Source organism: Syngnathus acus, chromosome 5, assembly GCF_901709675.1.
Source record: "Syngnathus acus chromosome 5, fSynAcu1.2, whole genome shotgun sequence".
In the NCBI taxonomy this organism is placed as follows: Eukaryota; Metazoa; Chordata; class Actinopteri; order Syngnathiformes; family Syngnathidae; genus Syngnathus; species Syngnathus acus.
Genome location: NC_051091.1, coordinates 3,410,269 through 3,432,612, shown reverse-complemented (window position 1 = coordinate 3,432,612; position 22,344 = coordinate 3,410,269). Strand labels below are relative to the sequence as shown.

The window sequence follows — 22,344 nt, the reverse complement described above, 5'->3', positions numbered from 1 at the left end:
CAAAGCTTGTGCAAAAAGTAGCGGCTTATAGTCCGAAATACAGTACATTTATACATAAAGCACTTATACTATTGCGATGCACACGTTCACATTAATGTGTATCAATAAAAAACCGTTACATTGTAAGTTAAGCAGATTTTCACCATGCAAACTGAGGTTTAACATTCTGTTGAGATATTAACATTAAAGTGCAGCCTGGGGGATGAAAGCTCTGCCCGTTTCCCATCTGCGATAACCGACAGTAGTATAATTCATAAAAAGAGCGACATCCTTCCTCCTTTCGAAGGACACCAGAGGTTAAACTAGTCCCGCCCTTCAAAACTTTGCCTTATTGCCTTTGTTCCCATTGAATGATTTATACATGAAGTGCCAGCCCTCTCGTTGCAGTCCTAGTTAGGCAGATATGCTGCTAATACCGTGAAAAGAAGGGTGGCATCATTGTATATGCTTAAAGGATATTTGGAAATTATTGACAATGCATGCTATTTAAAAGAAATTATCTGTCAAAGAAAAATATCCAGGTAATTTTCAAGACAAGGCAAATGCATAGGTATTGTATGTCTCTTTGGGTCAGAAGAATCCCAAGATCTATTACTGCCAAGTACATTTGTCATCATCAGTTTTATCCAATTGCCTGAGCACATCCCCCCCTTGGGGTCATCGGCCATGGACCACACTCTTATCCACTCTGCTAAGGTTGCTGGGCTTCAATCTCTCTCTTTTCGTTATCTTACTTTTGTGACTCTTGAGTGAACTGGCAGAGGCTCCCATACAGTCAGGCAATCTATTGTTTAAGACATCATGATGGATCCCCTTTGCCGTCCTGACAAGCCATCTATTATTAGCCTTCAGTCCTTTGCTCCTGAGAAGAATTCAGACTGTGTGAAGTGACAACTTAATAGCTTAAACTTTTGTTTGTTTTTCTCAAGACACGACACATTTATTTCAATGCTTGTTGATGATTCACTCAGGAACTATACGTACTTTCATACCAAGCCGGGTTTTCGGAATATATTGAAGACAAAAGTGATGAATGAGTGTGGATTGGGGTGTGTCATGGCTCAAGCTCTATGTGCTTAAGGTAATTGGATCTTTTTGCAAATAGAAGAAGAAACGTGTGACCCAAAAAGCACATTTTTCAACCTTGCCTGATGGTAGGGCCACATGATAAATAGACGCTCTGTCTAAAAGGAAAGTATACAGTAGAGTATAGATACTTTTTTACTTGTTGCTGTGATTGCATTTGTGAGATGACGTGAACAACGTAATAAGAAGCCATCTTCACCTGTTGACGCTTTGGCTAACAATGCAGCAGTCCGTCATACAAATAAGATCTAATTAGATGTCACAGTCTGCCACGACAGCCATACCCAATCAGCCTGGCACTCACACTCCGCTAATCCCCCTCCCCAATTTAAGATTCTGTTGATGACGTAATGTTGGTCAGAGTGTTATTGATCTGTACAAGATGCTACAACACTACCCGGTGACTCCGCTTCCCGCCCACAAGCAAGATTTCTGTCCTGTCAACTATCTGTTCCTGTGACTGAGCCTTCTGCTCCCATTCTGAAGTTCTGCAATAGCACGTTTGTTTCCCGGTACACGTGCTCGTTGGGGACACAACAAAGTGTGAATCTCGGTCTTGCTCTCAAAGAAATGGGCAAAAAAATAAAATAATAATAAAATACATTTGAGCACTCCTGGCTTGTTATCCGTAACAGCATTAATTGACTGGCCCAAGACACTTTCCCATTCTTATCAATTTCAAAATGGCCGATGATGTCATGTCTTGTCCCCAGCCGTTCCACTATGTGTCTGTTGTCATGGTTTCTGTCTGTGTGCTCGCCCCTCCCCTCCTGTGTGCCCATGATAAGTTTGATTATTCTCACCTGCCTCTTGTTACCTGTCGTGTGTATATAAGTCCTGTCTGCCCCTCACGCCCCGTCGGATCATTAACGTCTTGATGTCTTTTGTCTCACGTCTCTGTTCAGTTTCTGTTGTTGGTTTTGTTAGTAAGTTACGTCAGTCTGCCGAGTCTATTAGTTTTTCCCTTTAATAAACCCTGGTCCAAGCTGCACCTTGGTCGCCCTGCTCCATTCCGACCCGTGACAGATGACCCCTGCTTTGAATGATCTCTCATCATTCAAACGAGTCAGGATTATCAGAGTAAACAGGTATTTAAGAATTTACAGAATTTGTTTCTAATTAAATGACCTGAGAAAGAAATCAGTGCAATATTTTTCATAATAATAATAATAGTAATGATAATAATAATTGGGTCATGCATTTGTACATCCATTCACTTGAAAGTATTCAATCCAGTGTTATAAAGCACAGCAATCAATACACTTTTAAGAGTGGTTGAAGGGCCTTTATTGTTTGTGGTGGCTGATTTGTTTGTGTAAATTATTAATCAGCAGAAAGTTATGACCTTTGCTGAGGAGCTCTTAGGAAAGGAGTTGCTTTCGCTTATCATGTTTAATCTCGCTGCAGTAATGCAGTTGCTAACATTTGGCTTTTAACGGGCTGCCCATTAGGTAACGTTACATAAGACCATTAGATCTGTTTTGGACTGAAATTCTAAAGGGCCTTTTGCCTCTTATCTCTACCACTGGGCGCTTCAGAAAGCCACAGGAGGTGTGAGAAGATGCTTAAGTTTAGAGTCGAGTTAGCAAAACAAATGGAGTTGGGTCCTCGTCACAATTTGTGACAATCGCCTTCATCCATTCACCGCACGGCCACTGTTGAATTCATATGCCGTTCAAAGCTTAAAAAGCTTTTTGAAAGAATAACTTTTCATGAATTACATTTACAATTCAGGAGGGAACAGAGAAGGTTAAAGTGAAAACTGAAAGTCATATCCACTCATGGTGTGCCCAAAGCCACACCAAACTTGATCCTGAAGTTTAACCAGCCTCGTACAAAACGTGTTACAATACTTCCCAAACGCGGGCACTACTCACCCTCCGTGTATCCTTGTTAACACGTCCTCTCGCACACGCAGGAGAGCTCTTCAAATGCTGCACCTGCCAAGGCGCGATAAGATGAGAGGTGTCGCATCGGTGAATTGAAGATCAGTACATCACAAGTGAACAAACCCCCCGCCCCACGCCCACTTACCTTATTCTTCCTTTAATTGCGGTGGGACTCTCAAGACGGTAACACCTTGAACTTTTTGAAATTTGAACTGCAGGCAAAATTTCCCTGAAATACAATATGCCTCAAGTGATTGGCTGAAGTCGGATCACTGAAGTAGCAGCCGATTAGCAGGCAAATAGAGGACGACCTGCTTGTATTTCTATGCACACAAGCAGCAAGTTAACGCGTCAGAATTTTTCATGCGTTTGTGATGACAGTCGCTATAAAAACAGCGAAGTGTTAACGGCAATTACTTCCCTCGTTCTGTTAAGTAATTTAGTGTACACTGTTGTCTGTAAATATTTTCCACCCCACAGCTTTTGTCTTTTAAGTGTTGGCCAAAAGGCAAAGACAAGAACGTGGTGGTGGTCGCAAAAGGCTATGTCACCCTATAAAACAAGTAAGTTGCTAATGACTTTTTCAGGAACTAATTTTCTGCTTTGTGGCACATGCCATAAAACAGGGTTCTTGTGCTGCAACAGGGGATGGATAGAGATTTAACTGTCCTTTCTCTTTATAGTCTCACAGTGGCTTTTGCATATGCTAGCGACTGAACGGCTCTTTGTTGAACTCGTCACCTCTATATGTTTTCTTCCCTTCCGCCGGGATTACTTTGCTGATGAATTGCCTACGTGTATCAATCTCAAATATTGAATGCCCTTGAGGTTAAACACGAATGCTTATTCTAATTCAACAAAGCGCTTCACCTCCCCGCTCTCTGCATGTTGCATGTTGCTGTCTTGTTATTTTGCCCAAACTCAGCACAGCAGCAGTGAACATAAAAATGACAGTAATGCTGAAATGAGCTTTAAAATGCTGAAGCATGGTTCTTCCACTTGCTTGCACTCTCATAATTTTGATCCAAACCCCAGGAGTTGGCAACATGATGACAGGTGCACTCGATGATTTTCAATCGTGTGAGGTCGAGGGGTGTGTTAAAAGCGGGTGTACGGGTTTACACAAGACTTACTTATGGTAAAATACCATTTAGCTTGGAAAACCTGACTACATAAAGCCTTTCTTTCAAGCTAGCCTGACTGATGAATGGCTGCAGAAGCATGACTTAATTATGACTGCACAGGAAATGCAGTCCATCCCTTGTAATGATCCACACAGCCATCGATAAAAAGGCTTGATAAACGCAGACTTCCTGAGCCGGGATGGATAAATACAGCCTGAGTAATGAGACACGGCTTGGCTGAGATGATGCGTCTGCTCTATATCATATGCGACCCTGTGGTTGTGGGGTTGGGCTGGATGGAGCGGTCCGAGCGGGTGACGGACAGACTTTAAATCTCTGACATGTGCCATTACGTTTGCAGCAGTTTTTTTTGTAGTTAAAATACAAAACAGAAAATATATTGAGATACAACTCCTGTGCTCTCATAATGTGAAAAAGGCAATTGCATTAAGCGTGCTATTGAATTTGATGCCATTCGTGTTGTTCTGAAGCATACATCTAATCATGCAATTTATCTTTTCAATTTGAATTAATCCTCAATCATCTTATTGAAGCCCATTCTCATAGAAATCTTACAGGCTGAAGGAAAGCTGATATTAAGAGCCAAGATCTGAACGAACACTCATCTCAGTCTGTCATACAATAGGCAGGCTTGACCCCTCCTTTTTCTCCAGAAAGACATCCATGTAATGACTCATGTGTCCCATGAGATGATGTAAGGAGATGACAGAGAGCAAAGGTCCAGAACCATATTCAAAATGTGTAATACTGCCAGTGCACAAAGGACGATGATTAGTTTGTTTCCCCCCACAGGCGCTATTTGGGGCTCTAGCTTTTAGTTTTCTTTTTTTTAGTTTTGCATAAAAGTGAAGCACAGCCAACTACATCCAATGGAAGCGTGACATCCAAGTGGCATTGACCTATACATCTGGTCCCCCCCCACCACCACACACACACACAACTATTGATAGTATGGGCACATAAAAATGCATTTATCAAGAAACATGAAATAGACACTTTTATTTCAATATTGTAAGAGTCACATAGACTACAGTTTGGAATACAAATATAAAAAAAACACCCAAAGTGTTTACATTTGCATTTAGTACAGTACCACACTGGAAGTAGATTTGGACTATAGTTATGATGTATTTTGAGACACCAACAAATATGAATCAGTGTGTGAACCTTGTTACAAAACATTGCGCAGTTGACCAGGTAAAAGGAACACAGACAGTGAGAGAGAAAAGTGCATGTAGTCGTTCCCTAAATGGTGTGCGCCTCGCCTTTGCCCCTCCACTTCAACGGCACCCACAAGGCAGCCCGAAAGTGGTCCATGACCAACTCGCGCTGCATCCCAGCATCAACAGGGGGAGGGGGGGAGTAGAGGGAGGCGTGTGAGAAGGAGGGGAGGGAGTCTGTTCCGCTTGGATGGCTGGCACATTGAGAGGCTGGTCCGGGGAGACTCCAAAGGCAGGGCTCTCTCTTTTTCTCTGAGCCCACCGGCCGCCATCGCGCGCCCCGCTCCTGCGCGACAGCACGGAGGTCGCCCCCTCGGCGCATTGAGCAGTAAGGACAAGCGAGACTTCACTTTTCCAGGCTGCAAGAACACTCGGAGATGCTGATGCAGAGGGATGGAGACGCACGGTAGTGCTGTCACACAGAGCCGCGCAGCCCATCAAATGTAGCGCACACGGAGAAGAAAGAGGATCTGCGCACAAGTCACCGATCATTGTGGCACTCGGCAGCGATGCCCAAGTCACCAAATACGGATTAAATAGAGGCTGGGCAAAATTAGCGCAAAACAGGTTGGTGACACATTTTCTTTTTTTTTCTTTCATTTTTATAAATCATCATATTCATGTGTTGTCATCTTCATTAAGATATGGTGTCGTGAGGTAAACATGTTAAATAAGAACTCTTAAAGGAGTCTGCAGACACGATTTGCTTTGTCTGGATTCCACTTGCTGCTGATCTGATATATGCCCATCCACTTTATTCAGAAACTGTTATGTTGGAAGTTAAAGGGAGAGAAAAAAGTCATCTGCGTCCAGTGCAGATGTTTACTAATCCCTGACAGTGGACCCTCCCAATTATAATCCCTGCAGATTTTCAGATTGTATTCCTGCCGCTGTTGCCCGCCTACTGCAAGCGGTCTAGTCCAGGATACAGTGGGATTACGCAGGAATGAATCTGAGCCCCTGATATCAATCCTGTGTGGCGGGCGTGAGGTCAGATGCCATTCATCCCTGAAAAGTGGAGGGTGAGCCCACCATCATCCAGTTTATACTGACCAGATTAGAATACAGTTTTTGGGGGACTGTGCAGTGTTTTCAAAATACTGATTTTGGAATCTTATGACCCTTACAAGTAACAGTAGCTGCTTAGAGAACGGTGCTTCTAATGAGCAAGCACAGTCCAAGAAAATGTGTATGAGGCACTAACCCTGTCAGAGCATGTGGCACACACCAGCATGGCGATAATGAGCCGACATTGTTCATTCAAGTCTTTTTGAGTCGTGGCTGACCGACAACTTGCAGTAACGGTGCAATCTGTTGCGTCGACTCACTGACTCAAAACGGAAACAAAGAATCGTGTCTTTGAGATTTACAAAGAGGACGATTTGTGATTTATGTCAGACAATGAAACGGATATTGTTGCTGATGTTTTCAAAGTTAGACACTTTATTGTGGCTACAAACATTTGACTGAATATTCTTCCATTTAAATTGGTTGTAATGTGAGCGTGACTACTCCTTTTGCGAATGACAAGCCACTAGGATGCACCACGCCTTTAACCCATTGTCAGCTTTACCTCTACTAGAATCCTAACAGGGGAAAAGAAATTGGATGGGTGAATGAATTTATCGTTGATTTCTCGGATTTTATGTGGGATTCATATATCTGAACTCTTTTTCTTTTTTCCAATGGGAACACTATTCAATTTTCCGTAGAACCCAGCAAACATTCGCTGAAATACTGTATCTACCCATCAATGTATTTTCGTGTGCATTCTGTAATGGCTTGAATTGGTACTTAAGAATACCACAGCAACCAGTTCCAGCTTGACTTTTACAAGGTCTGCAAAAATTATTCGAACACATGCTTCTTGATTGCTTCTGATGATGTGCTTTGTCCACTGTTGATTTTGGGTTCAGGGACGCACAGAATGTATTGTGAACGTTTGACTCGTAGAAGATAACACGGGGTGGGGGGGTCTGTTTACTACCTTTGCCTGAATCAAGGGTCAAAGACAAATGACTCCAAAGAAGAGAATAAATTATCATGCTTGTTTGAAAACAGCAAAGCTGTAAACTCGTTTGACCACACAAAAACCTTTTCACTTTACAAAGGCATCAGTTAAGATCTTTTAGTTGTCGAGTGTTGAGGGCAAAGAAACGTGCAGACTCAATATGTAATCCAGTATATGTGTTTTGGAGAAACAAACGTCATGGATGTGATTAATATGTAGCTATGACTGGGTTGGGAGTATATTGATGCACCACTGCAGTCGATTTGAGACTGAGAATACGTTCGGCTGAATACGAAGAGTAAGTACATAATAAGACTTGGATTGATGAAGCCTCGCCTCTGAAGATATGTAGAACTGCAGCTCTGACTCTGGGGACTGGAACACAGAAACATGAAGCGGAAATAGTACATGGACTCACCTTCAGCTACGGAGAACTGCTTGATTCCCCCAGAATATGGAAATAACTGACCTAAATGTCGTAGGGTTGAGGGTTTATTGTTTCTCTCTGTCGGATGCACCCAATGGATTTCTCTAGATTGCACCCTCGAGATTCGTAGTAGGCCTCCCCGCATCGCCATAAAGAAGTTTATAGGGTCAAGGTAGTATTCAGAATTCAAATGTGTGTTGGTAACAGTGTTTAACTTCTCCACCTGGGTCAAAAAAGACATCTAGCCCTAAAATTCTGACATTTTTATATTTCTCTCTGATTTGATATTAATCAAATGACAAGTTTAGTGTTAGCAGGGGGCAGTCATCATGCATTTATTCAGCAGAGTCACAGAAACTGACTCTTTTCAACCAGTTCTGAAGGTTTTGGCCTAGTTTTAAGGCTAAGTTTAGGTTAGGCTTGATGAAGAAAATGGCAATCATCTTATGTAACTTATCCAACATTACATTACCAATTAAAATTTTCTTGGATTTTATTTGTTATTCCCATATCATCATGAATAAATGTTTTGAACTTAGCATAATTATGTTAAACTAAGGTCAATTCAGAATGTTAGTGTTTTGTTTCCTTACCAAGGAGTCATTATTGTTCTTGGCCAAGAGCTCTGCGCTTTTATCAGATGCACTCTAATACGCATAAAAATACTCTCTAGGAGTTGGTCGTCTTTGATGTACCAAAGACGGACTCTGACAAGGTTCTTAATGATGTATGAAGGTAAGAGGCATCTTTTCGAGAGGTGGATGGAGGTCTGGGCTGGAAGGTGCAGAGTACATTGTTAATGATTAATGGCACGTTCCAATAAGTTCTGCTACGTTTCGTATGCGCTTCACATTGGTTAGGATGTCATTAGCAGATTGAGTGCAATTAGCCACTATGCCAAGTGACTCAAAACAAGTGTGGATAGAAACAGGAAAGAATTTTGGAACATCTTATTTGTTTTCATGTTGCCGAGATCATTAACTGTGTCCAACTTTTGAGATATTGAGAAGGACGTGAGGGATTGATGACATTGGTGATATCAATTAATAATGATCAGCAATGTTTCAACTCATAATAGTTCATTATGACTGTTTTACCCGTGACCGTCGTGAGGATAAGCGGCTAGGAAAACAAACGAGTGATAGTTTTCCTTTTTTGCTTTCAATCATTTCTCATTCACGTAGTTTTATAAGTGCAATGTCATCATCTTACTCATAATAGTTGTCTGTTTTTGTTTGTAGATTGATATTGCAGACAAGTGTAAATTGGATTCCATACGTTTGTGACTGGATGTGAGACTACCTTGACCCTTGAAAATTGAAGATGACGTTACTATGGAAACTCCTGCTGCTGCAGTCACTCATGGGGTGCCTTGCAGGTAAAGTATCTCATTAACAACTTTTGATGCATACCCAAGCTGCTGTTGTGAATTGCAAGTCATATTTTCACGGATATGAGCCAGCTGAAAGGATTTAAGATAAAAGAAAAGAAAAAAATCCCAGTTGTATCAAAAGGAAACACAAAATGTCAACAATCTACCTGTCGAATATTTGATGGAGGCTATATTGACAAAAACATTCTACCATGACATTAAGAAAATAAAACTCAGTCCAGAATGTACAATGTATGGTAGCCCATAGTTAATTAAAAACAAAAAAAACTTTGCTCTCTTTCTGTAAGCTGTGCTGTCCAATCTATTCATTATTTTGTGTTTGATTTTTCTGTTGAACGCCCGAAACGGAATTCTTTAAACTATTTAATTAATGGCCATTTGCAAGTGGAGAAACCAATGTGGAGGTATCGAATAGTTAATTAAATTGTTGCAGATGGCTTTATAATGTGAGGATAGCTTTGGTCAGTGATTGTGAAATGGATCCTTGCTGCAAAACCATCCGCCATACATCAGAGTCTTATATACAGAAAATGAGTGCCAGCCCAGTGAAGTACTAATGAGATAGAACGGAATTGGCTAGTGTATCATTTTCAAGGAAGTATGTGCGATTTGTGCAGCCTTTCTTTTCAAACTTGATATCTTCTATCCATTCATGACATATTTCAGATTCATTCAATCTGTCCGAATATTCGGAGAGCTAACAACATCACTGAAACGAGACAATTTATTCGATCATTCTGTTACTTTCGTGTGTGTGTGCGTGTGTGTGTGTGTGTGTGTGTGTGCGTGCGTGCATGTGTGTAAAATTGTCACCAATGAAGATGCTAGGTTATGAGGAAATTAATACACTCTGATGTCTTTCAATTGCTTGCCTTGTAGCTATTCCCCCCATTGTACAACTTACAATTTGTGGAACATAAAAATTTTAAGGTCCTTTTGATAAGATCTAGTAAAAGGTAATGAGCTAGATTTATTAATGGTTGTTCTACCGTTAATGTTCAATGTTAGCAGTGTCGGCTTGCAAAATACATACAAAAGCTCTCTTGCACAATATCATTAAGCAATTGGGCCGTTAGGATCTACATTCAGGGTGGACACCTTTGGGCTTCAGGGCCGTATTTGATTTTTAATACAGAGTAAGCCTGATAAATAATCTCTATGTAAAATAACAGACTCTTATTTTTTATGTAGTTATTTTTAATTCAAGTGAGGATGCCACGGTACATCGATGTGTGCAAAGGATGCTCTATAACATTTACTGTTGCCTTCAACCTGCCCATTCCTATTACGGGATACGGTGAAATCAATCCAATAGAGGGGGGTAAAAAAAAAACAATGCCCAAATGCATCATGCTGGAAAACATCCTGCTTAAGAGCATTGTTCAACAAATCCCCCAACACTTTCTGAGAGGAATCTCGTGAGCCCTTCTTACAAAACCAACTTCAACGCAGCCTTCAACTTGCCCAGGAAAGCTTGATGCAAAACAAACACAACAGGAGATGTGACAATATGCACAAAATATTTTATACTACTTTAGACTAGAATAACCAAGTGCCAATGTAAATTTCGGACTGTATATAATATGCAGCGGAGAACAGAAGGGATGGAGACTCAATTTTGGTGTCTTTTCCAAGATTTCATTTGAGCAAGACATCATGGAAATCCTGGAGCTCTGTGAGCAGCGTAGCAGATTTAAACACGGGCTGAGACAGCCCTAATGAGGAGAAAGACGGAGCGAAGAGCTGGGGCAATTGTGCAGCCGTTTAGCCATGTGTCACTCAAACACTGGACACGCAGAGCGAGTCACGGCAAGCCCTTAGCGGGGAAAAGTGGGCACCACTGCAAGTCGACTGTCATCACAAACAGGAAAAGAGGACAAACCTTGGAGGTCATGGCAGAACTTTAATGTAGACACAATAAATAATTTAAAGAAGTACTGCAAATATCTTGATTTTTTTTTTTTTTAGACCGGTTATTGGACACATAAACGGTGGAAAAAGTTCATTCTTGGTCTCATTTGAACAGAATTGAACAGGGGTGTGTAGACTTCTTATATACACTGACGATAATGCGTTGTGTGATACTGTGTTGTATATTTACAACGCATTAGCAGCAGTTTGTCATCATCGAGAATTAGCATTTGGCATAATTCCATGAGTCGAAGGAAGGTGAGTCCATGAATAGCGCATTAGTAGAATCGACCTCCATGGTGGACAATCCGAAACACATCTGTCTGATTTTTCTTCTCTCGATTGTACTAGAAAATTAATCTTGACTTTTGTGGGTATTGGGAATAGATTTTGGATTTTTTTTTCTTTTTTCCACAGATTCTAAACGTAACAAATTGATGTAAATAATGATTTTCTTGTCATTGTGGATTTGGAGTTCATGTAGTCTCTCACGACAGCAGAGCTGCTGAATTTTGCAAAAAGTGACATCAAACACGATGCGCTCATGATGTGTTTGCATCATCGTGCTCACTGGCCATGAAGGGCATTTCATGTATGTCAGATGGCCTGAAACTATGTCGAGGCCCCCTGATCTCTTCAGGCCATTTCCCAGCGACAGCATGAACATTATTGACCTCTGTCACTCCACCGGGTGAACAGCCCGTAGTGAGCCGGCCAGTGTCAGACCACCTGACAGTCTCCTGTCAGGCAGACCCCGTGGCCCCGAGACCTGCGAGGCTTTGGGCGATAACTGTCCCATCTGTCCCATTTCATACTGATTGTGAATATGAAATACAGGTGGGGAAATGTAAAAGCAATTCAGTTGGCTGGAGTATAAATCGATCGAATCAGCATTTATTCTTTCTTTCACACTCTTCAGCATGCGAGTAGTTTTCCTCGTCTTATTAATACTTTCAATCAGGGTTGAAATTTGCTTAATGGTAGCATTCATAAGAGCCCAAGTTTTATTTCTAAAATTGTCTCTAGACATCTTAAGGTGAACTCACCTGTTCTTCCTCAGAAGAAGCAATTATGTCAGGGAGAGTGGGGGGAGAGAACGAGGGGGGGGACAATACCCAGATGGCCTTGCCGCCGAGCCCTGGTTAATTGGCAGTGTTAGGGATTCAGAGGTAGTTCGAGAAAAAGCCTCCCCTTTTGCTTTTCCACCGGTCCAACATCTTTGTTTGTCTTTGTTTTGCTTTGTCAACACTTCCCTTTCATCTGCATCTCTATACATGATTTATTCATGTCTGCTTAGACTACCTTGTTGCTGTGCGTGTGCGCAACCAGCACATGGAGGTGTGTACGCCGTTGGAAATTTCAAGTGCGTTTTGTGCCACAACCCCTGGCACTCCCCCTCTCTGTGCCATGTCAAAGAAATCAATGATTAATGTGGATAACATGCTGTGTGCGCACAGCCACCAGGATTGGGCGGCCTTGTCTATTCTTGCACCTCGCAGGGGGGTTAATGATAGGAGGATGCTAATTGAGAAAAATTAAAAATACTTCTCTGAGATTGTTTGAAAAAATATTCAGAAGATAGGTGGTATCTTAAAATACATGTCTTTTTCAAATTATATTCAGCATTACAGTCAAGAATGTGGCTTCACTAGATTACATTTGAGTAAAGGGTTGATAAATATTTCTACAAGTTGATCATTATGTCAAGTGTTGGTCTCCTTGATGAATCGAAAATTATTCAATGTATTGATTTAGTGAGCATTAATTACTTGTCGTCAATAAAGAGGACTTCTCGTCTCTACTTTATGTTTTTCAGCATAAGTGACTGAATTTAGGTCGTGACATACAAAATGCGTAAATGCCGTAAATCTTTAACTCTGATGTGTAAAATATTGTAACTTGTCCTTGACGTTTCTTACGTCTTTAAAATTTCAAATAACGTTTCATGCATCAGACGCACAATGCAGTGCCGCTACTACTTATCTAGGGTCACATGTGTTGTTTGCTTAAAAAGAAGAGATATTGTGGAATTTTTTTCTTACGGGCAGCACATCTTCCATCCTGGTTGTTATGTGCCAGGCGTGTTGCATCACAGGTGTTGCATCATATGGGCTCTGACTTGTATACCTGTTTGTCACTTGTCTGGGGAATTTGTGGGTGAGGCAAAAAAACATGTTGATGTACACAAGTGTTCTAATGACAGTGTGATGAAACAATAACTTGTGCTTTAATTGCGTTCGGGGGAAAAAAAAAACATTGTGAATGTTCTGTTCACTGACAATGGCATTCAAATCTATTGTGATTCTTTTCCTGATGATATGTTCATTCCAGATGAGCATCAGATTTTAAATGAACCACCTGTCAAAGTCAATCTACGCTATAGTGCATCAACATGAATAAACAACTCGACTGGAATGCATTAAAATGAAATTCAATGCAAGAATATCTCGAAGCTGGTGAAGTGAATGATGTATAGCTCAAAGCTTTTTTTTTTGTTCCCTTGCACAATGTTCACCATGTTTGAGAGGAAAAAAAACAACAACAAGTCGCAATATATTCCCTCCGGTGTTAACCTGTTGGTTGAGCTGACTTTGTTCCCTCTCGAAGGAATATGCAAATGAGCAATGTTTTTACAGTGAGGGAAAAAAGAATCAGCTTGTCGCAAGTGCGTGGTCCACTGGGAATCCTGGTTGGGGGTACCTGTATGTGTGTGTGGGGGTGGGGGGGGCGGTACTATGACCTACTTTCGACTGCAAGAATCAAGCCGGCGAGTGCATGCTGAAAGACCCACTTGTGTGATAAGAAGAAAGTTTCCTGAAACGTCTGTTCAGGCAACTAGAACAAAGCTTTGGTCGCCTTGAGGAAACTTGAGATGTTAAACATATACGTATGTTATGTTAGATGAATTTTCATGAGTTATACCATTCTGACTCTTGTGTACGTGTGTTTTATATTCATATACGTACTAGCAGTTCAGAAAATGGATGGATGGATGGATGGACAGAAGGCCGGCCGGCCGGACGGATGGCTATTAGGGGTGTAACAAAAAAAGTCTTGCAATGGAAAAACATTTTTTTTACCATTAAAATGATGAGTACATCGAAGAAATCTAAATCAAATTATTCCATTTTTAAATACATTGGTGGCGCACCTCGGATAAAAAATCAAATTATCACTTTACCTTTGCGGAAAGAAGTGCACACCATCCCTGTATTTAAAGAATAAATAAGAATAACCCAGCCTGATGAACTTTACACTTTATACATTCTACAATATCAAAGCATGTCAACTCTTGTGACAACAAATCAGACTTCTGAGACATTCCATCTCATTTGATGTAACACTGACATACTGTAGGTTGTACACACCACAACACACACTATAAAAAATATAAATTCACTTTGCCGGGGGCAGAGAAATGTAATACACTGTTTGTTTAAGGGACAATAAAAACTAAAAGCTTCGGGTTTGTCAGCTCCCAAATGACACGGGGTTGTTTTCTGGCGATTTTACTGTCAATAAATAAACTTGAATGGTCATGAAAGTAGAAAAGTTGAAAGACAATAAACCTGTTTGTAACCACCATATAAAGCTGTGTTTAGAATCAGAAGTTTGACTTTTGTGTTCATCCAGTGAGCACCGTCCTGCAATGTCCGGTCTTCACCAAACAGCCTGGTAGCATCGTGTACCCTGTGGAATCGACAGAGAAGAGCCGAGAGGTGATGTTCAGCTGTGAAGCTCAGGCAAGCCCACCTCCAGTGTATAGGTGAGTGGGGAAAAAAAAAATCATGTTTTATGAACATCAGATGGTGCCTTTCAGTTTGCATTTCCAAACAGAACTTCAGGAAAAAAAAGTCATGTTTCTTTTTTTTTTCGATTGATAGGAATTAATGCATCAAGCGAACAGCCCGCCCAACATTTAAAGCCTCATAAGCCAGATGGTGTTGTATTTATGCCACTGTGTACACGCTCTGTTAGATGATTGCATAAAGCATGCTATCAAGTGGAGCCGCTGTTGTTTCCTGCTTGCCTGAATAAAACACTGTAAATACACTTAGGAGATGATTTCATTCAAACTGGTTGACTTAGTCAGAATATGTTGTGATGGCATTCCAGGAGCCAAATAAACAATTCCTTGGTTGCTTTCAATTGATCTGGGATCTCATTTAAAAAAAATAGCGTGCAAGATATGCGTATGTTCATGAATAAACTGAATAATCGGACTTTGTGCAAACGATGCCTGAAAACAACAAAGCATTTTGAATTTATGACATTGAAATGGTTGTGATATTTATTTCACTGGTTTCCAAATTCTCGTCGGTGACCCTGTGCAAGGACACACACCTACAAACAAGCAATATTTGCTACACAATCTTAAAATGTGATTTTCATTTTATTTTCTGTTTTAGATGGAAACTTAATGGCACGGAGATCCATCCCAAATCTGGATCTCACTACAGCTTATCAGGAGGCAACCTCAGAATTAGTCATCTGAACAAAGACCAGGATGCCGGAACATATCAGTGCCTCGCCTCCAACGCTTTTGGGACCATCGTGAGCCGAGAGGCCAGTCTAACTTTTGCATGTGAGTCTTAATTTCTCATCATGGGTGCTCATTAACATTCAAACAGTTTTAAGGATTCCTCTTTTGTGTTTCCTGGGGTTAACCCAACAGATCAAAACACATCTGCACTCAAAGCGTTGTTTACGCGCAAAGTGTACTTTCTATTTGCATGAGTTATTAGTGCACCGCTTTACATAATCAGCAACTCGGATCAATTGACTAATCAAGGGCAGCGAGTATTGAGTGGGAGCGACCATCACTTATGGTCGCCTCAGGAGGTGGACAGCCACAACCCTCGCGAGTAGCATCATTCATCAAAAGTTTGTGACACCGAGAAGAAGAGGGCAAACCATTTGGAAACGGGCCAATTTCAAAGAATAACCTTGGAGGCATTGTGCCGCATGTGGACTGACGCCGTTGCTGTTGTTTTGCTGAAAAATAAGTTTTGCAAAACAGTACGCCGGTAAGCAAGAGCAGAGCAATTTCACACAGTCTGCTGATGATCATTTCTTCCCCATGGTGGCTTAAGTTGATTTTAACACTAAGTCGTTATGCACACATCAAAGTATCTGGCTGTTCCCCAAACATACTAGTTTAAACGAAACCGTTTACTGTATTGTGCTGTGAAAATAGCCCGTGACTTAACACCCTAACATCTTTTAGAAGAATTAGTCATCAACAACAAGATTAAGAGCGCTCTGATATCTAATTAAAGAGGATGCCTCACTCCCGGAACAAAATTACTTTTTTAGAAGGCAGAGCATGTGCTTGGAAAAGTACTTTGCTCTCCCGAATACACAAGTTATGCTCAGAAGAACTCATCAGGATCTTATGATGGATTTAATATGACCGTCCAAAATCACGTCATAAAGAAAAAACACTATCTATGAATTAAATATATATACAACACTGAGTTAACAGAGAAAGAGATACTTTTAGTAAATGTCATTATTTTGGAAAGATGTTAAACAGTTAGGGCAAGACATCTTGTCAGGTTTCAAATTGAAATCTGTTTTAACTTCATTTTATATCCGCACATCTTACATAATTAAATTACGTGAAGAAAAAAAATGTAAAGCAAATGCAGCCAACCAATCAGCCAATAATGTGCTCACCTTCCTAAATGGCTGCAAGCGATGAAGGAAATCATCGCTTGTGTATTTATAGCCGGAAATGATTGCCTCCATTTTTTAGCTGCCGGAATTAACGACCTCACGGTTTATTAGAGAAGTAAGTATGTCTTCTGTCAAATCAAAAAGTCAAATTAGAGGGAAAGCTCATTTTTAAGCAAAAGCTCACAACGTCTAATAAAGAAAAATGGGTTCACACCGGGTTTTTTTTCCCCCTGTGATTAACCGGCAGAGAATTGCTCTTCAAAATTAGAAAGTTGCTACTCAGATTATTATTGATTACAACTGCTCCTCACAAAACCATTTTGAACCTTGTATCATTTCCATTAAGGAATGCTTTTTTTTTGTTCTCTTATATTTCTATCAAGGATGGCATGACACGGGCGTGCAGTCTCAGTTGCCCTTTATATTATCGTCTGAAATGTACTCCTTTCCATCATGTTAATTAAACCAAAGCAAGAATAAAAAAAAGAAGACGGATGACACTGGCCCATACATGTACGCCTCTGACTACAGCTGAAGGCTGCTAAGGTCAGAGCAGGACAATTGATGGAACTGTCACGGAAACCAACCAACACGATCATCTACATCCGCATTGACTCTTCACCGGGTTCCAAATATAACTGAAGAATTATGAGTGACATTGTCAACAAATGACCAAACCTTAGAATCTAATCTGAGCAGACCATCATTCACTTGTCGTTAATGTCATCATTTATTCTTGTCTGATAATTGGAAAATACAGTGGGAACTTATTGACTTCTTCTTGCTGGAGGAATATTAAGCAGGCCTGTCATCCTCGTCAATGCTTGTCGTGTAATTTATTATCAGACGTAGACACTTGCCTCAACAGACTAATGCGGATTGATTGGCATAGTGCAACAAGAGTGTGAGATCTCTCCCTTTACCAATATATATGTACACATACACACACATATCAAATGTCATTTTTGGATTTTTGTTCATTTTTTGGGGGGCTGTTGAGAGGCAATTGTTTAAGTGGAAAGGAACGGGGGAGTTGAACTTCTTTACGCAACAACAGAAGTGAGACTACGTCTGTCTCAATGAGTCGAGAAAATCGGTTGTTTGTTCCACACACTTCACAAATCACCAGACTTTGATGTTGGCCAAAAACCCTCCAAAATACAATTTTCTGAATAGAAGTCGCTTGTTCATTTCCACTTTGTTTCGGGAGGCTTTTATCTAACCTTCTATCAGGCCTCCAGATGAAAGTAAGTGGTTCGGATCCTCCAAAATTGTGCTGTTGCTTGGTATTGAGCGGATTGTCTCGGTAAGACCAAAAAAAAAAAAAAAAAGTGCAGCGCTTTGAGCTTTGTTTGATTGAGATTTAGCTTTACTTTTCCTTGGCGGTGAGCACAAACATCTAATGGACTGAAAGAGTGAGGTCAATCTTACATTTGCTGAAAACATTTTTGTTGATACATGTTTGAAGTTAGCATCTTTGTTTGTCACATTTGGCCAAACCCAATTTTTATTTTAGCTGAACTATTGAAATATGGTCGTGCCAAGTGTGTTTTGTTGGCTAGTTGTGTTGATTGCGTAAACAGTTTCAAATGCGTGTTTTTCCTGCAAAGAATATGTTTAGACTCTTTAGAGGTTTCACTAACATGAAAGCAAGAGAGCTCACTGTAGCTGAAAAAAGAAGCAAATGGGACACACCTTCATTATGCAAAAAGATACGGACCCAAAACACAACGCGAAAACAACAAAAGAGTTCATCAGGGACAGGAAGCAAAAGATTAGATTTTTCCTGCCGAAGAGCGTAAGCCTCCTCGAAACAAGCAACAAGAAGAGAATAATACTATGAAAGCCTGTAAAAGCCTCACAAAGTAATACGGTAATTTGGAAGATTTGCCGTGGCAGTTATTGCATGGAAAGGATTTGCATGGAAATAGGAAGACTAATTCGCCATTCCGGTCCAGTCCTAAAAAGAAGAAAAAAAGTAGCATTACCTTATAAATAATAATCTTCAAAGTTGTGTAGCAGATCCAGGCGTGTTATAATAGTGAATACTTGTGAAGGGTCATGTAATGTTTAATTGTTTTTGTGTCTTTTTCAGACTTAGAAAACTTCAAAACCCACCGCAGAAATCCCGTTTCAGTCCGGGAAGGTCAAGGAGTGGTTCTGCTATGCGGCCCGCCACCACATTCAGGAGGTAACACTAATCTAAATAGGTGTGTTAGCTTTAAACAATGCAACGGCGTATATCTATTTTCTCCAATTCTGAGGGCACATTTGAAAGTATTCCTAATATTTGAATCCCATTCTGTAAATGAATTGCACATTGAGGGGAACGCTCTGCACATCCCTATTCAGCGCCATATGTTTGCAGACCTTCCCGTAGTGGCCCAGAGCTCAAGTGGGTTTCCACCTGCCAGTGGGAGGTCTCAGAGGACACATTATGCATGGCAGACAGCTGTCTTGGCCTCTGGATGGAGCATGTGCCCATCCAGGCAGCAAGACGTGTTTGGACAGAACTAAGAGATGGAGAATGACGGGAGGGGATGGGGCCAATTTCTCGGGACTGACAATATTTTTCGTGCTCATTGGAGGGAGTCACATCTGCTTATTGTTGGCTTATGGCGTCATTTCTACCTGCATGGTTGCTGTGGTATAAATGAAACCTGATAAGATTATTATGAGGAAATCTCAGATTTCCTTCTTCCTCAGCCACTTCTTCCAGCTCCTATGGGAGATCCCAAGGCTCTCCCAAGCTAACCGGAAGAAATCGTCTCGTCGTGTCCTCCCCGGTGGAGGGACTTGCTCAGAACACTTCACCAGGGAGGGCTCCAAGGAGGCATCCCAATGTGATGCCCGAGCCGCTTCCTCAGGCTCCTCGTTGCAGAGGAACAGCGGCTTAACTCTGAGCCCATTCCGGTTGACTTCGCCTCTCACCTTATCTCTAAGGGAGAGCCCAGACACCCCGTGGAGGAAAGTCGTTGTGGCCGCAGCGATCTTGTTCTTTCAGTCACGACCCACAGTTAGTCACCGTAGGTGAGGGTAGGAACGTAGATCGAGCGGTAAATTAAGAGCCGCATCGCTGCGGACACTGCACTGACACAGCTCCTGCTCTATCCTCCCCTCACTCATAAACGAGACCCTCAGATAGTTGAACTCCTCCACTCAGACCCGGGGAGGGCACTCCGCCCTTTTCCGACCGAGGACTACGATATCATATTTGAGGGTGTTTATTTCCATAACACAAGATTAAAAATATAAAGTACGCAATATATTCTTAAAAGTTACTGTAAACTACTATATTATTTCATTTACATTTGTGTCCCTCATTTTTTTTTCCGAGGATTATTTAGTCTGATTATGAAATGACACATTTTTGTAATCTGTCACAATCCCTTTTAGTCGTAGTCCCATGCCTGTCTGAATGTAAAAACATCACATCACTGTCACTCCATCCCCTCCACACTTTTGGCGGCTTTTCTCCCAAGCATGTTCAATTTTGACATCATACAGCACAGGCCATGGTGACAGGCAGCCGGCAACGTGACAGCACCATGAAATGGGATATGCTCATATTCCAGGGAGTGACACTCTTCTTGATTAGAGTTCCTAATCATGTATGAAAAGGTCACAGAGGAGTCTGAGTGGGGCGCGCACACATTTCCCCAAGGAGACGTGTGAGTGACAGTCCTCCTAAATCTCCTTTTAAGCCTATTTTGAGTTTACACTGCACATTGGTGCTGTTTTATCACTTGTATTGTCTGCACGTGCGCACGTGTGGGGTGTGACAGGCACAGCGAGTGGGAAAATATGAAGCGCTTCCTTATAGGTTCTTCTCTACTTGTACAAAAAAAGAAACTGGGGGGGGAATATGTTTCATTTTGGCTATGACACCTGTATCCAACTTGTTGGGCTTCAATTTTGCAAATGCAGTTATATTTCTAAATGCTTGGCAAGGATTTGGTTGGGTTCTATTTAACGACGTGGTGTATGGTTGGTACAGTAGCGGTCCGATTTCCCCTCTGGCTGCCACAGTGGATCAGTGGCAGCAAAGTGAGAGTATTTCTGACTCCGGCTTTTTTGAGGGCATTAATGGGCTGCAAAATGTGACTTTGCTTTGACTTACATTGAGGACGTTATGCCTCTGACCTCTATTTTAGAATGCTCAGAGACCTTTGAGGAGCACTCAAGACTGAAATCACTTTGCTTTTGTTGTGAATATTTTTGCTGCTACCCGAGGCTTGATTTAAATAAAAAAATAAAAAAGAACCAGTGCATGTACATCCAGTCCAGCCTTTGAAAAAGAGACAATCGACCGGAGACGTCTAGGAGACCAGAAAAGATATGACAATTTTGTGTTTGGTTACACAAAGAAGCTTTTAAGTCCTTCTGCAGACTACATAAGTGGAGCGTCTTGGCTTCTTTTTCATCATTTAGTTTGACGTTTTTACATTTGTTTAAGAAATGGTTTAGCTATTTTGATTAATGTTATGTCACTCTAGAAATCATAAAACTAACTTGAGTTGCACTTCATTTCCATCATGTTCAGGCTTTGATTGCTCAAGCAAGGCCATTCAAAGTTGCTGATTAGGATATTGAACATGTTTAATTCACAAGGATTGTGTTTTGACCTTATTTGAGGACATAATGCTTCTGATCTCTATTTTCTAATACCCAGACCTCGGAGGAGCACTCAAGACTGAAATCACTCATTTCGGTGGGTGCTTTATGAATATTACCAAGATACTTGGACCTCCCCGAGTCTCTAAAAACACAAGACATTAAATTCCATCCATTTTTCTTTCAGTCTATGCAGTTTGAAAAATGAGTGGGAGGTACAATGAGCAAGGGGAAGATTTGATTGCCCATCTTGACGCTCTGAATATTCAGAAAGGCTTCTCTTTTGAAGTTGATCCTTGAGACAGGTGCTCTTTTTTTTAGGCACTTGTGTAAAATGTGCTTAGTTTAAGATTGAAAGAGCCATCAAAGCTCTCTGACGACCAGAGTCATCATTCTGGGAGGCATCAATGAGCTTCAATGACAGTTTTAAATGCATTTGAACATGCAGTGGATATAAAATGTCTATGCGCTGCTAGTCAAATGCCAGTTTTGGGATGATATAATAAAAAAAATGAGACAGAGTTAAATCATTTTAAACCCTTTTCCAATTTGACTTAGAACATGTATATGAACTGTGATTGCAGTTCTGTTTCCCATCGTGTTTGTTTGCTTAAATAAAAAAAAAGTCCTGTTTACAGCTCTAAAAATTCCACTGAAGCGAGTTAATGTTTGCAATATCTTGTTTTTTTGGTAGACTGACGCGCATGTTGTGTGCCCTGTAATCATTTGGGAGCAAGGGCAGTTGCCACCGTAGTGTAACACATCCCAATGGACGTCTGCTTCATCATCACTTGATGTTCTTCTGCTCATGCATTGCAGTCAAATCATAATCCCAAATGATGAGGATCGGCCGCTTACATTCCCAGCTGTACAATAGTTGTACCCCCTTTGCTGCTTGATGTTTTGCGTCATGCTGTGATGAATGGCCAATCATATGGGAGATGAACAAGGAAAAGGGTGCCTATCTGT

The 22,344-nt window shown here is 41.1% G+C and overlaps 1 protein-coding gene across 3 annotated transcripts in view; it reads left to right on the top strand.

The window, feature by feature from the left end:
• Window positions 1-5,416: 5,416 nt before the first annotated feature.
• The window catches only part of LOC119122963 (contactin-4-like), a 51,118-nt gene continuing 34,190 nt past the window's right edge, over window positions 5,417-22,344 (top strand). The window contains exons 1-5 of one of the 3 annotated variants that reach the window (XM_037251691.1): window positions 5,417-5,907; window positions 9,020-9,156; window positions 14,716-14,848; window positions 15,492-15,667; window positions 18,857-18,952. In XM_037251691.1, the coding sequence (XP_037107586.1) occupies window positions 9,102-9,156; window positions 14,716-14,848; window positions 15,492-15,667; window positions 18,857-18,952 (460 nt within the window). In that variant the 5' untranslated portion in view covers window positions 5,417-5,907; window positions 9,020-9,101. Of the gene's footprint in view, window positions 5,908-6,196; window positions 6,363-9,019; window positions 9,157-14,715; window positions 14,849-15,491; window positions 15,668-18,856; window positions 18,953-22,344 lie in introns of those variants that run through there. The other 2 variants (XM_037251689.1, XM_037251690.1) reach the window with 2 other exon arrangements.